The 12,845-nt window shown below is 41.6% G+C and overlaps 1 protein-coding gene across 4 annotated transcripts; it reads right to left on the minus strand.

Moving 5' to 3' along the window:
- Positions 520 to 8,799, minus strand: LOC8084550 (protein ROOT HAIR DEFECTIVE 3). 4 transcript variants are annotated; one of them, XM_021459919.1, is made up of 25 exons: positions 8,643 to 8,798; positions 8,343 to 8,415; positions 8,072 to 8,205; positions 7,766 to 7,959; positions 7,608 to 7,674; positions 7,398 to 7,500; positions 6,484 to 6,554; positions 6,338 to 6,401; positions 6,166 to 6,231; positions 5,979 to 6,026; positions 5,839 to 5,901; positions 5,712 to 5,768; positions 5,466 to 5,624; positions 5,321 to 5,389; positions 5,142 to 5,233; positions 4,216 to 4,294; positions 3,363 to 3,525; positions 2,687 to 2,811; positions 2,337 to 2,599; positions 2,163 to 2,259; positions 1,918 to 2,079; positions 1,692 to 1,796; positions 1,408 to 1,502; positions 1,240 to 1,336; positions 520 to 1,142 (listed from the first exon to the last, which is right to left on the minus strand). In XM_021459919.1, exons 4-25 carry the CDS (start codon positions 7,911 to 7,913, stop codon positions 939 to 941), a joined length of 2,397 nt encoding a protein of 798 aa, XP_021315594.1. In that variant the 5' UTR covers positions 7,914 to 7,959; positions 8,072 to 8,205; positions 8,343 to 8,415; positions 8,643 to 8,798; the 3' UTR covers positions 520 to 938. The 4 variants fall into 4 exon arrangements, 3 of the variants coding, with proteins under 3 accessions (XP_021315594.1, XP_021315595.1, XP_002453863.1); XR_002452487.1 differs by lacking the exons at positions 8,072 to 8,205; positions 8,343 to 8,415 and having other exon boundaries at positions 520 to 714; positions 808 to 1,142; positions 8,643 to 8,799; XM_021459920.1 differs by lacking the exon at positions 8,072 to 8,205.

The following is a 12,845-nucleotide window of genomic DNA, read 5'->3' on the forward strand; positions in this document are numbered from 1 at the left end:
CGGACCGTCGACGTCTTCTTCGAAGACGGCCTCGACGAGGAGACGCGCAGGGCGACCATCGTGACGATGCTGCGCGACGTCAAGCAGCTGGAAGATCGGTTGATCCAGTTTGGGTCACTCGAATGATTCCAGATGGACTTGCTTCACTAATTTGCATAGTTTAGATAAGCTGGAATAGTTCCAGAGGCAAAACTATGGCAACCGAACGCAGCCTCAACTTGTTTGCCGATTCATGACTTCATATATATGTTTTAATTTGGATCTGTCCATCCGTCACTCCAATTTTTTCTCTTTCTTCTCCCGATGCACCGGCGCCACCCACCCCGCAACTGCCAGCACTGACGGATCACTCGTTTTTTTTTCGTTCTGTTTATCTTCCTCCTCCGACGCGCCGCCTCCACCCACTGCCCCTCTGCGGCACAGCAGGGTCTCCCCAGACCTCTGCAGCCGCGGCCAGCGTCCTTCCCCAAGGCCCAAGCATGGAAGATTTCGGATACAGAAGATCGTCAATAGCTAGGATTTCTGAAGAAAAAAAAAATGGTAACAACCGCAAATTCTCCAAAGCAAGCTGATATAGTTTTGAGTTTTGACACATCTACACATTTCTGGCAACTATATGGACCGAGTATACATATTGTAGTATCCGGATGCCCCCGCCTCCTACCTCCTGGTCCTGGCCTCTAACTTCTATACAACCATCATATAGACATGTTACTGCAAAACGAAACGAAGTTATGTTACAATGTTCTACAAACAACTCTCGGCCCCAAAATTCCTTAAATATACACCCGGTTCATTTGAGCTTACCAACCGAATCTACCTGCCATTCAGGGGTCTAGGAACTAGCAGGTTCAAATTCCATCTGCTGCCTCAGCTGCTACGATCGACATTCACCCAAAAAGCACAGATGTAAGAAATCATTTTGCCACTGGGCTTGACTATTCGGATCCATTCTCTGTGGCAGTTATGCTGGACGACCCTGCAGATGTCACACTGCTGTACGATGAACGATTCGTTGGTTGGAGCTCCATCTCTCGTTGCCTGTCTGAGGCTGCAGGTCTTTGCCCCTCGTCTGCTAATCTCTTCAAAATGTTCATTATAGTGGGAACAAACTTTGTGGACAGCGAAAGAATGGCTGGGAGCTGTGTAACATTACAAGCATACCGATATCAGTCTGCAAGACCTTTAGGAGGCTAAAATATAGAAAAATAGAATTGCGGTTTGAAATGAAATACTCACAAAGCCATTTTGGAATTCACTGGCAATGTCTAACTGTACCCAAATGGCCTTCCCAACAAGGAAGATGACAAATATAACAGCCAGGTACAGGGGATTCCTGCCATCCAAGTCAGAACTCAGGCCAAAACTGTAGATACCTTAATCAACGTTAATGTATGAATAAAATACCTCAGCAATGTCATAAATTCGTTGAATCCGAGGATAGCCATTGCGGCAAGGGCCCAGGGAGGTGGTAGCCAGTTGTTGTTCCTCTTATTTGCTTCCTGATGAAAGCAACAATACATGTTTAGCATCTATTACTTTTTATATATGACAAACGCTAAAACTGAAGTTGAGATGACAGTCAATACTTCCAGAGAATAATGCACAAAATAAACGAATTTGAGATCATTGACGCTAGAGTTCTTTGTCGCTCACAATGAGCACTCATAGAAATGGATCTTGTGAGATACCTGAGCAGCTATGGCCTGAGTGACTGTATATTCTGTTTCAGCTTTAAATTGCCTCCACAAAGATTTGCACTGGACAGGGCTAATTAAAGTTTTCTCCTCAGGAACCTGCACATTAATGGCATCCCATTAGCAGCCCCCAAAACATCTACATTGTGCTAAAGATATTAAGAGCTAGAGTTTTACTTCAGGACTTCAGCTGAAGAGCATAATGTGGCATATTCCTTACCTTTTCCCACGAACTGGAGGCAAGTGGATCAAATGATTGAATACTTCTATCAGTAGTTCCAGGTCTTGAAGTATCAACAAGAGCAAGGTTGAGAGTGTTTTCTATGTCGTCACCATCCTCATCCAACCGAATTGCAGCCAGTGTAGCAAGCAATTTCATGGACTGTAGTAAAATAGAGAATAATTTTCAGCTACTGCAATAATTCATTTATGTTTTCAAATATATAGTACTGACATTTGACCTACAGCTGAACGTGCAGTTTTAGTAATTGCTTTTATGTCCTCCTTTCCTGTCCACACCCTTGGCATTGAGTCAGCATCACGACTGAATAGAGTTGAGAACCTGCAAGTTTTTCCTTTTACAATGTAGCTTTATACAGAAGATATGTCATTGTATTGTGGATATGCAGTGGAGCTCACCTGTCCTTCATACGAATCAAGACCCTTCCAGCCTCTTCTTTTGCTTTTGATTCCACAACACTCCTTCCGTGGTTTTCCAGTTTCACAAGCAATTCCTTCTCAGTTGCTTCATCGAGTTCAAAAGCTGAAAGAGCAGATTCAAGACCTGAAATAGCAGCTTTTGTCTCACGTTGGAGCAGCTTTCTAATGGCTGGCCAGGTATCTTCACAGGCTGAATCTAGCAGGGCTTCAACAGGTTCTGCCAGAGCTTTCGTAAGTTGTGCCTGAAACAACATTCTAAGATTAGATAAGGATTCTATGCCTGTGTTATGACCATGACATAAATAGACAAATTCAAAGAAGGGAGCAACCTCATATTTGGCACAAAGTTCAGATAACTTTGCTGCACGAACTGAAGCCACATGTGCTTCAATGTCACACTTAAGCTTATCCTTAACTTTTGAGGGGTCCCATTTCACTTGTTGAATAGCAGCATCTGTCAAAAATTAAGCTCATATGTAACAAGAAATGCGTTTAGGTAGAAAAGGAGTGAGTTCAAAACTGAACAATTACATTATTTTGCATAGGAGACCACTCAAAAGTTTGTGTCCTGTAGCAGCTCATAATATTAAGTTGTGTTTGACAGCTGTTAAGTACATCAGACAATCAATAGTGTCTCTATCAATTTTAATAAACTAAAACACCAACAGAAGATACACAATTGTTTCATTGTAAGCCTATCAGCAGGTCTATTTTACTCTGCAGTTGGCTGGTAAATTCACCAGAACAACCAGAAATGTACCTGTCTGTTTGTCAAAATTTCATACTTAAATGGAGAACAGGAAAATGGCAGCAAGTACTTACTACTGCTAAATGGTTAGCTGTCTGTTGATGACTCTTTTAGAATACTTACTGCTTGTTGAAAGGCCGGTCTGCTCAAGTTATGGTTTTGGACTCTGAATTTGAAATTTTTTTAAGTCACTAAGTCATACTTCTAGCCTAAAGATATCATGAGGAAGTTAATACATAGCATTCCAGAAACTGTACCTTCAGATCCTTTATCGAACTTTTCTATGAAAGTATGAGTACAATCACGAGCTGCAACAGCAAATCCCTCCTTTGTGAGGGCCTTGTCAAAGGACTCCTTAAATTCTTCCACAATTCTAGTCCGTAAATGACCCAGAAGCGATTGGTATGCAGGATTGACAAGCTAGACGAGATGAAAGAGGGGTAAGTATGAAGGCATCCAAAATAACATGTTAGAACAACAAAAAACATAAGCAACACATGAGAATATGAGATCAAAATAGTGATCACAAACTCAGCTGGGATCATGCAACATCTTATAAGAAATAACAAAAGTCAAGGCAGAAAGTGAATTTCACTCTGCTACCAATCAGTTACAGAAAATAGGGTAATCAGTAGAAATGAGACCAATGTTTGATCTCACATTAAATTCCAGGTAACTAGTGTGCTGTAAGAATAATGACGGATCCATACCCTACAGGCCTACACAATAAATACTTGCATCAACTGGTGATCAATCCCTCTGTGTATGTATGTCATTTTGGGCAAGAATCAGTTGAATTTTAAAATTTGGCTACAAAGGTAAGCAGTTGTATCTTGACTCACCTAATGGTAGTAATACTAATGTCCATAGCCAAAAAAACGTCATACTATATATATTTTTAACTAACAATGTTGTGATAGAGAAGTAGCAAATTGCCTCTTGGAGACTGTCGTGTTCCAAAATGCCACATATTTGTACACAGATACGAAATGCTAGGTAGCTAGGACATCTATATGAAGGGGAGTAAAAATGAGGAAGTGAGGTAAGGAACATCTACTATTTTATACATGGGTAACTGTGTTACAACCCAAAAAAAAAGTAAGGTGCAACCTGCAAGAGTTTAGACTCAAGTTGTTGTCTTTTTGAGGTTCTGACACCATCATCAAAATATATAGCCTCCATGTCATACCTGCAATCAAAGAAGTTAATCATCAAGATGATGTCTTCTTTTCCATGTATGCAAAGAAACAAACAATGTTTGCATTCCCTTTGGACACAAAATTAGATAATTCATAAATAAGAAAAAGGCATGCTTTACAGACTGTTTCGTCCCTATGCCAACATCCAATTCAATTACCACTAGAAGTTCATTACCCCTAACAAAATAAAGGAATAGACAGGGTGTTATGGTAGGCAACACCTACCAAAGGAAACGGAAGGCGCGTGGCTGAGGGGGGCTCAGCCGTGCCATTAGGATCTAGGGTCCGGGAGGGTTTGTTTAAAAAGAGAGAAAGAAGGAGATTTGTTTCTATCTTGTAATCAGCCAAGACTATAAGGCTAGGACTATTCCCTTTAATGAGATCAAGCCTGGATTGAGACCTAAGTCTCCCCTGGGCACCAGGTCCCTGTTCCCTATCTCCCTGTTGTCGTTCCCTTAATCAGCAGCCGATCACAGCGCCTCCCATCCGCCGGCGTCGAGCTCGTCCGCTGCCGGCCACCTCTCATCCCTACCATCTTCGTCCTCTCCCTCGCCGTAATACAGGGTCCCAAAACCAGGATATGCCCCTGGACTCTACTGTTCTGAAGTAATTAGTAAAGAACCTAGAGTTCAATTGAGAGCCCATGAGACACTTCTCTCTTGGATAGAATGGCTAGAATTGGCCTCTCTCTACTAGAAAAGACTGACAGTGCTCAGGATCCCACTACCAGCTAGTCTGACCGGTAATGGCAGGAACCAGTCATCGTGTTTTCTTAACTTTGGGAATATCAAAAAAGGAATAAGAGATAACATTACTCATAAATGCTAAAGAACTCACTCAGATAAACATCTGTCAAGAAGGCTGCTGAGTTTATTCCCAAACCCAGGTACATAGCCATGTTGAACAGCCTCTTCAACTTGTTGCCATTCCTTAACATATACAAAAATTTAGGATCAGTGTATCCAATCTCTGTAGCGTGTATCAAAGCATAATATGCAATTTAAGTCTATAATCACCTCATCAGCTGTAAAACTGGCAAGTTTCTCATTACCAATTTCCTCACAACGTACAGTAGCCACCATAACCTGAATCAATGCATAGAAAGACATATCAATATACATGATGCTGATAGATCAAATTTGAATAGCAGAGGGTACTCACTTTATGAGCGGGTAGATCAAGGTCTTTGTTCTCCTTAATGACCTTCCAAAACTGCTGTGAACTAAAAGAAAAACCTGAAGCTGGGACAACACCGCGGCGATCTCCAGCAAGTCCACCAGGAGCAATGGAATGCTGAAATCTATCTCTTAAATTGGAAACCTTCACAAAAAATCATGTACTATTAGACATAATGCTTGGGAGATTAGGAGTATAGGAATGTATTTAATAATTTACGATTACACCAACCTGCTCCTTGAATAACTCTTCTTTTTCCTCATAACTGGATAAAGCCACAACTTCTACCTGGATGTAGGATTGACAGTAACTCCACCATAATCCACAAAGAGAACAAAGACTAGATTAAGAATTTTACATTGAAAAATTCACTGAGTGGAGTTTCTTTATGGGCATGGGGTTTAGGAACAGTATCCCATATCTGCAGCATAACAAAAACAGCTCAGCACACTGAAAAAACAAAGAAACATCAGGCACAACAAATACTCAAATGAATACCTTATGAATGTCTTCCCTTAGAATAGGTTCAAGATTTTCAAGAGGTGTCTGTGTCAAACACAAAAACAGCAGTCATTACTTTATGTAGACATAGCTAGACTGGAAAGGGAAAAACTAAGAAAGTTAACAGTTGATCTGTATCCAATAGTAGTTCTAAGTAGCTTAATATGCAATAGCAGATCCTCACCTTTGATTTGTCACGAATTACAAATAATAATGTTGTTTTACGTGGACTGAACAACCTCATCATGACCTACAAAGATAAACAATTCCTGAGGACATGTAATGCCTCACAGACAACTCAAGGGTAATAGATAAATAAAATACAAAAATCAAGACTTTAGTTTCAATAGTGTAACCTGGAAAACGGTCTTCAAAAGAGGTTTGTTTGCAGCCTGTTCTCTGCCAATGTCATGACACCACCTATGGGAGGAGGGGGCAAATTTGCTCAATAGTACAATGGAACAATAGGTCCTGCATCCATCACTTAGCAGAACAAACTTACATATTGATAAGCACAATGTCCGAAACAGCCAAAGCAAACAACGCACTTTGCTTCTCAAAGGCTGTGTCATCCTGAGATGAAATAGATGAAGTACAAGTCATACAGGCACAATGTGGAGTAAAAGCTTTGGAACACAAAATCTAACAACAATCATTAATCCTGACATCCATGAGCAATCAGATTGGTCAGTATGAACCAATTACATCTTCAGCTTGTGCACATATAAGCTGAAGCAAGGATGCAGCAGACAGTGCATTGTTTGGCTTATCTAATAAGCTGGAGTCCTTCCACAAAAAAAAATATAATAAGACAAACTCAAATCAATGAGGAGAGCTTGCAGGCTTAGCTCAAAAAGTGAAAGTAAATATAGGATGCCTTATTGAAGATTCCCAAATGACTTTTAGGAATGCAGTTTATGTGGCACTGCAAGCACGTTCTGAAATTAGTGTTCTAAAAATAGGACTGGTAGCATAAATAATCAGCCAGTTAATGTTGAACGTACACAACCCAGTTATTACCCAGTTAATGATTATTCAGGTGGCCTTGCTGGTTACCGTTTAAAAGGTAGGTTAGGGTTAGTACACAAGAATACAATTTGGCAGCTCTGCCCATTAGAGCTTAATGACGACTGTATTGTGACTTCTGCATTGATCATTCCTACATCCACCGTTCATAATTTCTTATTTTTAATTAAAGGCTAACAGGGGTGCAATAGGTTCGGTTATATGGCATTGGATTTGTATACATCAATCCGACAGGAATCAGGTTCCAGGGTGATTCTCATTACTCACTACAAGGTCCTGTGAAGAAGTGATACTGGTTACTAAGTGTTAGCACACTGGTTCAAATTATTAGCACCCCACCCCACCCCAAAAGTTAAAACCAAAATCTAAAAGTATATTTGTTTTCATTACCTCTCCCCTCTCTCTTCCATCAGTTCCTTCCAAATCCATTACAAGGGTGCAAGGTTCAATGTTTTGGGCCTTCGCTAACCATATACCTTTGGTAGTTTGTGACCTGAAAATTCAGAAAATGTTACCGAAGTTACAGACAAGAATAGACTCCACAAAAGCCAAGAAGTTCCTTAAGAAAAGACACATAAATATGAAACAATAAGAACATGCCTTCCTTTGAAAGCATCCATCTCCCTAAAATTCGTGCCAAAAAGATGATTCAATAGTGTACTCTTCCCTGGAACAAGTTGGAGCCAACAATATAATCAGATGAAGGAAAGTGTTCATTAAACAGTATCAAAAGAACAAGGAAAGGAGAAAACCCGTACCACTACTTTGTGGGCCCATTATCGATACAACAGCATATGAAAGCCCGCATTCACCCAATTTAACTTCCTTCATGAAATGATCCAATCCGGAAACATTGAAGACCCCATCACCGTCAATCAGCTGTGTCGAGAAACATGCATCCCCCATTTCTGCTCTGGAGGATAGCAATATATGGACGAAAAGGGAAAAAAGCCTACAATCCAAAGAAAAGAGAATATGACTGCAGCACATCGCTTGCCTCCAAGATTTCTCCAAAACAAAATGTGAGAAAACAAAGACACAAAGCTTACAGCAACAATACTCACTTGTCAAAAAAACACAGGTATTTTAGGGCTTTATATAAGCTTACAGCAACAATACTCAGTTGTCCAAAATGGCAAGCGGTTTTTTGCCATGCCCCAGCAAAACCAAACAATGCCGCTTATTGAGCTTATACTATCTAAACATTCCACAACCCAAAAAAAACAAAGGAAGTAAATGTCCAGTTATGATTGTACTATGCAGTCTATGCTTTGCAAATTGAACATCAGAACAGGAGGATTAAATGTGGGGTGAGAGAGAAAAGTAGTATCGCACCAATATAAATGTGACTGTACCAAGGGGGCAAACTGATGGATGCGTGCTCTAACTCGCCTTGCTTTGGGTCTACCTACGGTTCAATACTACAATTATTACTGCAGATCACACACAGTACAGTACAAGCTCACACCAGGGACGTATATACACAATATTTTTTTGCAAAAAAAGAAAAAAAAAGTTTGCAGGCATAATACATGTATACTGCACTTGTAATTGAATCAGATCAGATTCGAATTTAGATAGCTTGGGTTTGGGTGCTCCGTTTCGCACGGCAGGAATGGAAAGGGGTGGGCGTACCTAGTGGTGCTCGTCGCCGGCGAAGGTCCCGAAGATGGAGATCTAGGCACCTGCGTAGGGAGGCAGCGGCGGCACAGCCGTCGCTACCAGACACCGACAGAGCGCACGCGAGGGGCACGGGAGAGAACCGAGAGTGTGTGCCCGCTGCCCGGGCGAACTGGCGCTGGTGCATATAGCGCAAGATTCGATGTGATGAGGAATCTTGAAAATATTTTAGTTTTTAGGATGAACTAAACAAGACCTTATTAATTATTATCCATCTATAAATTGACTAGACTCTGAAGATTTGTCTTGTAAATTATAGACAAATCGTATAATTAGTTATTTTTTATTTATATTTAATGCTCTATGTATACATCCCAAAATTTGATGTAACGAAGAATTTTAAAAAAATGTAGGAACTAAACAAACAAGATCTTATTAGACCTGGATATACACAAGTGTCGGTAAACACAAAAACCCGGTATTTGAATTCGATCAAAATTTTCTAAATCTAATGTTGTCCCGCGTGTGTCGTGCTGGGTCAAAGTTTTTCAGATTTTATAGAGACCCCTAGCGGTTGTCGTGGATTAAAAATAATGGTGCGAGTCTACCTGTTTGTTTCGCTGATATTTATATCGAAATTTTATGAAAAAATATTATTCGTTTGCTAAAAATATTTGTGAAAATTACATCTAGACTTACGTTCTAATAGTTTGTTTAGATTTATAAAAAGGTATATCTGGGTCCTCGAGTCACAGGATAGTTAAAAAACTATTAATAATTTATACTAAGATAAAGTGTATATTACAATATTGATGATCTCGTCCACAATTTAGAGCGAAATAGAGACATTAAGAGTTATTACATAGAGTTTTATTCTTTTATAGTTTATATTTTTGAGCAATAGATACTCCTCTGTTCCCAAATAAATTAATTCCTAAAATCCATACCAGTGACTAACTTTAAAAAGAATAACAATATCTACGACATAAAATGAGCATCTTATAAAAATATATTTTATAATAAATCTAATTATACTAATTTAACATTATAAATATTAACACTTTTCTTAGAAATTCAATTAAAATTTAAAAAATTTGACTTAAAACAACTACAGGAATATTTTATTTAGGGTCGGAGGGAGAACACCATATTCAAACTAACTTCGGTATTCAGCTCTGTTCGATCCTGTTAGTTGTTCTTTAGTCTATTGGTTGAAATGTCTAATTTGATACCAGTCTAAATAGAGTTTCTCGAGCGTGGGAATTTGTTTTTCCTAGTGATTTATTATCTTCTAGCCGGAATGTTGCATGACATAATATACTGTTGAAATGTCCAAATATGGCTAGACTAGAGAGAGTGAATAACCGAAAAAAATTTCTACAAACTTACTAGGATAAAGAGTTAGTAAATAACAAAGTAAACTTCTTTGCTCTAGATCTAATAGAGAGTTTGCAAGCCACCTAATTCAACAATTCTAGTTAGTAAGATCACTAGGCACACAAAGAGCTATGTCACTACAAGCTACACTAATGAACTAAGCTACACAAGGCAAAGCTAGCAACTAAAGCTAATTACACTACTTTGTGGGAATATAAATAGAGAGGATCTGATCTTTATACCGTCGCATAGAGGACAAACCAATCACCAAGTTATGAACCAATTAAACACCGAGAGAATGTCAATCAATCATAATTGAGACACATGAGTTTTCTCCTGAGGTTCACGTGCTTGCCGACATACTAGTCCCCATTGTGTCGACCAACACTTGGTGGTTCAGTGCTTAAGAGGTGTAGCACAAACCTCACCCACACAATTATACAGCGTAAGAACCTACCCACAAGTGAGGTAGCTCAATGAGAGTTGTTTTTGGCCCCTCAAACTTGTGTCAATGAATAATCACCAACTTGTGCCAATGATCCTCCACTGCTCGAAGCCGTCTAGGTGGCAACAACTGAAAGGTCCTAATATGACTAGATGGAGTGAATAGCATATTAAAAGGTTCTACAAACTCACTAGAGCAAGAAGTTAGTGAAAAACAAAGCGAAACTTTTTGCTCTAACTCTAGTTGAGGGTTTGCAAGCCACCTATCCTAACAATTCTAGTTAGTAAAGTCACTAGGCATACAAGAGTGTTGATGGTAGATAAGTATCATTTTTATATCAACAATAAAATGAAAGAAGGGAATAAAATAATTACCAACAATAGAATAAAGTTTTATCTAATAGAATTCCACAGGTTTTGGTGAATATCTATTTCTACATGGGGTGATCACGAAATGACCAAGAGGGGCCCACATGTCATGATTACATAGAGAAAAACAATATATGAATGCCACGTACAAAGAAAAAGAGTCTAGAAGAGTCGGGAAGACCCCTGGCCAAGGGACACCCACCTGGCATAGGGCTAGGGCGCCCGCCCCTCAACTAATCAAGGCTAAGGGCGTGAATCATGGACTAAACCGCCTCTAAGAATTAATAATCTTTATCCAACTAAATCGGATTGATCTAATGGCTACGAATCATTCCACCGGGCTATATAAGAGGGTTGGACCCTAGGGTTTTAGATCATTCTCATTCATTCAGAAGAGGAGTCATTCCATACAATCAAGCCACCATCTCTCTAGAGCTCCATAGTTTAGAAGCATAGCTACATAGGTGTCGGCGTCTAGACTCGTGATCTAGACACAAACGAGTATAAGTTTGCGTGACTACCCAAGCCTGGATGGTGATGCATGTGAGACACAGAGGGTTTATACTGGTTCGGGCCTGAAATGCCCTACGTCCAGTGAGATCGGGGGTCTGTATAGCCTTGCACCCAAAGGTGCTTGTAGTAGGGGATACAAGCAGGTTGTGAGAGAGGACTAAGTCCTAGGTCTCGACTTTGTGATGGACAGAGTGCTAGTTGTTGCTCTGTGAGTGTGCACGGTGATCGTGTGTGTCTCTGAACCTAGCGGTGAGCCTTGGCTCCCCTTTTATAGCCTCAAGGGGAGATAGAGATTTACATGAGTGGATTTCATCCTGCCGAGTGGAAGGGTTATAGTCCCGGCCCTGTTGAAGCCTGTTCATGTTGTCCTTGCGGGATGGCTGGCAGCATGGCTGCTTCTGTGGAGGGTTACCGAGCCCTGTAGGAGTCATGGGGGTCGGATCGGTGGTACTGCTGATCATCTTGTCAATAGTGGGAGAAGACAGCAAATAGTGATGCTGATTAACTTCCCCCATCCCCTTTTCACTGTGAGGCGGTACACCACAGTGAAAGTGGTAAGGTCGCACAGCGAAAGAGGTAAGGCTGCAGTGCCCAGGGTGGTTGGAACAGTCGTCACCCTGCCCTGCTGCGGTATGGGAGTCACCGCGCCTGTCACGTCGTGGGTACGGGCGCCGTGCGTTGGAAGTCTTGCTGATCCGGGGGAGCGGCGTCCGGCGCCCGAGCCCTGAAGGGATCGGGCGAGGTGGGATTTACGTCCGAGGCCCTGAGGGGTCGGGCGAGTCGGAACTTGCGTCCGAGGCCCTGAGGGGTCGGGCGAGTCGGAACTTGCGTCTGAGGTCCTGAGGGGTCGGGCGAGTCGGAACTTGCGTCCGAGGCCCTGAGGGGTCGGGCGAGTCGGGGTTTGGACCTGAGGCTCAGGAGTCAGACGAGCTGGGGCCCATGCCCGGGTGATTGTGGTTAATTTGCTTTGTCTTTTGCGTTTTTTATTGCTCTAATTTGGGTATCCCTACTGATGGTACCCAACAGTAGCCCCCGAGCCTTTGAAGGGGTGAGGTCACCTCTTCAGAGGTTCTTTTCATAGGGACTTTTGTTTGACCGGGAACCCTTTTTACTTTTCTTCGGAGGGTGCGCGCGAGCGCACCCGCCGGGTGTAGCCCCCGAGCCTTTTGGAGGAATGGTGTTATTCCTTCAAAGGCTTTTACCCCTGAGTGCTATAGTCTGGAGTATTTGAGGGATAGGTTGCGTGTTCTTTACACGTAGTGCCTGTTCCCATGGTGTGAGGAAGCCCCCGAGCCCTTTCCCCGCAAGGGTCGATTAGGTTCTTTCTCGTCTAGTGGTTACGTCCCTCATTCTTCCTTTCGCTCGGAGGAGGGGTGGGTCGTGCCGTACTACCCTCGATGGGCGAGTAGCGACGTTTCCCGGAAGCTGCAAGCGGGTAGATCCAAGTGGATGTCCGAGTCCCATTCGATAGGGATCGGCTAGTGGCCTTATGGGCACATCTCAAAAAATACCCGA

The sequence above is a fragment of the Sorghum bicolor genome, chromosome 4 (genome assembly GCF_000003195.3).
Source record: "Sorghum bicolor cultivar BTx623 chromosome 4, Sorghum_bicolor_NCBIv3, whole genome shotgun sequence".
Taxonomy (NCBI): Eukaryota; Viridiplantae; Streptophyta; class Magnoliopsida; order Poales; family Poaceae; genus Sorghum; species Sorghum bicolor.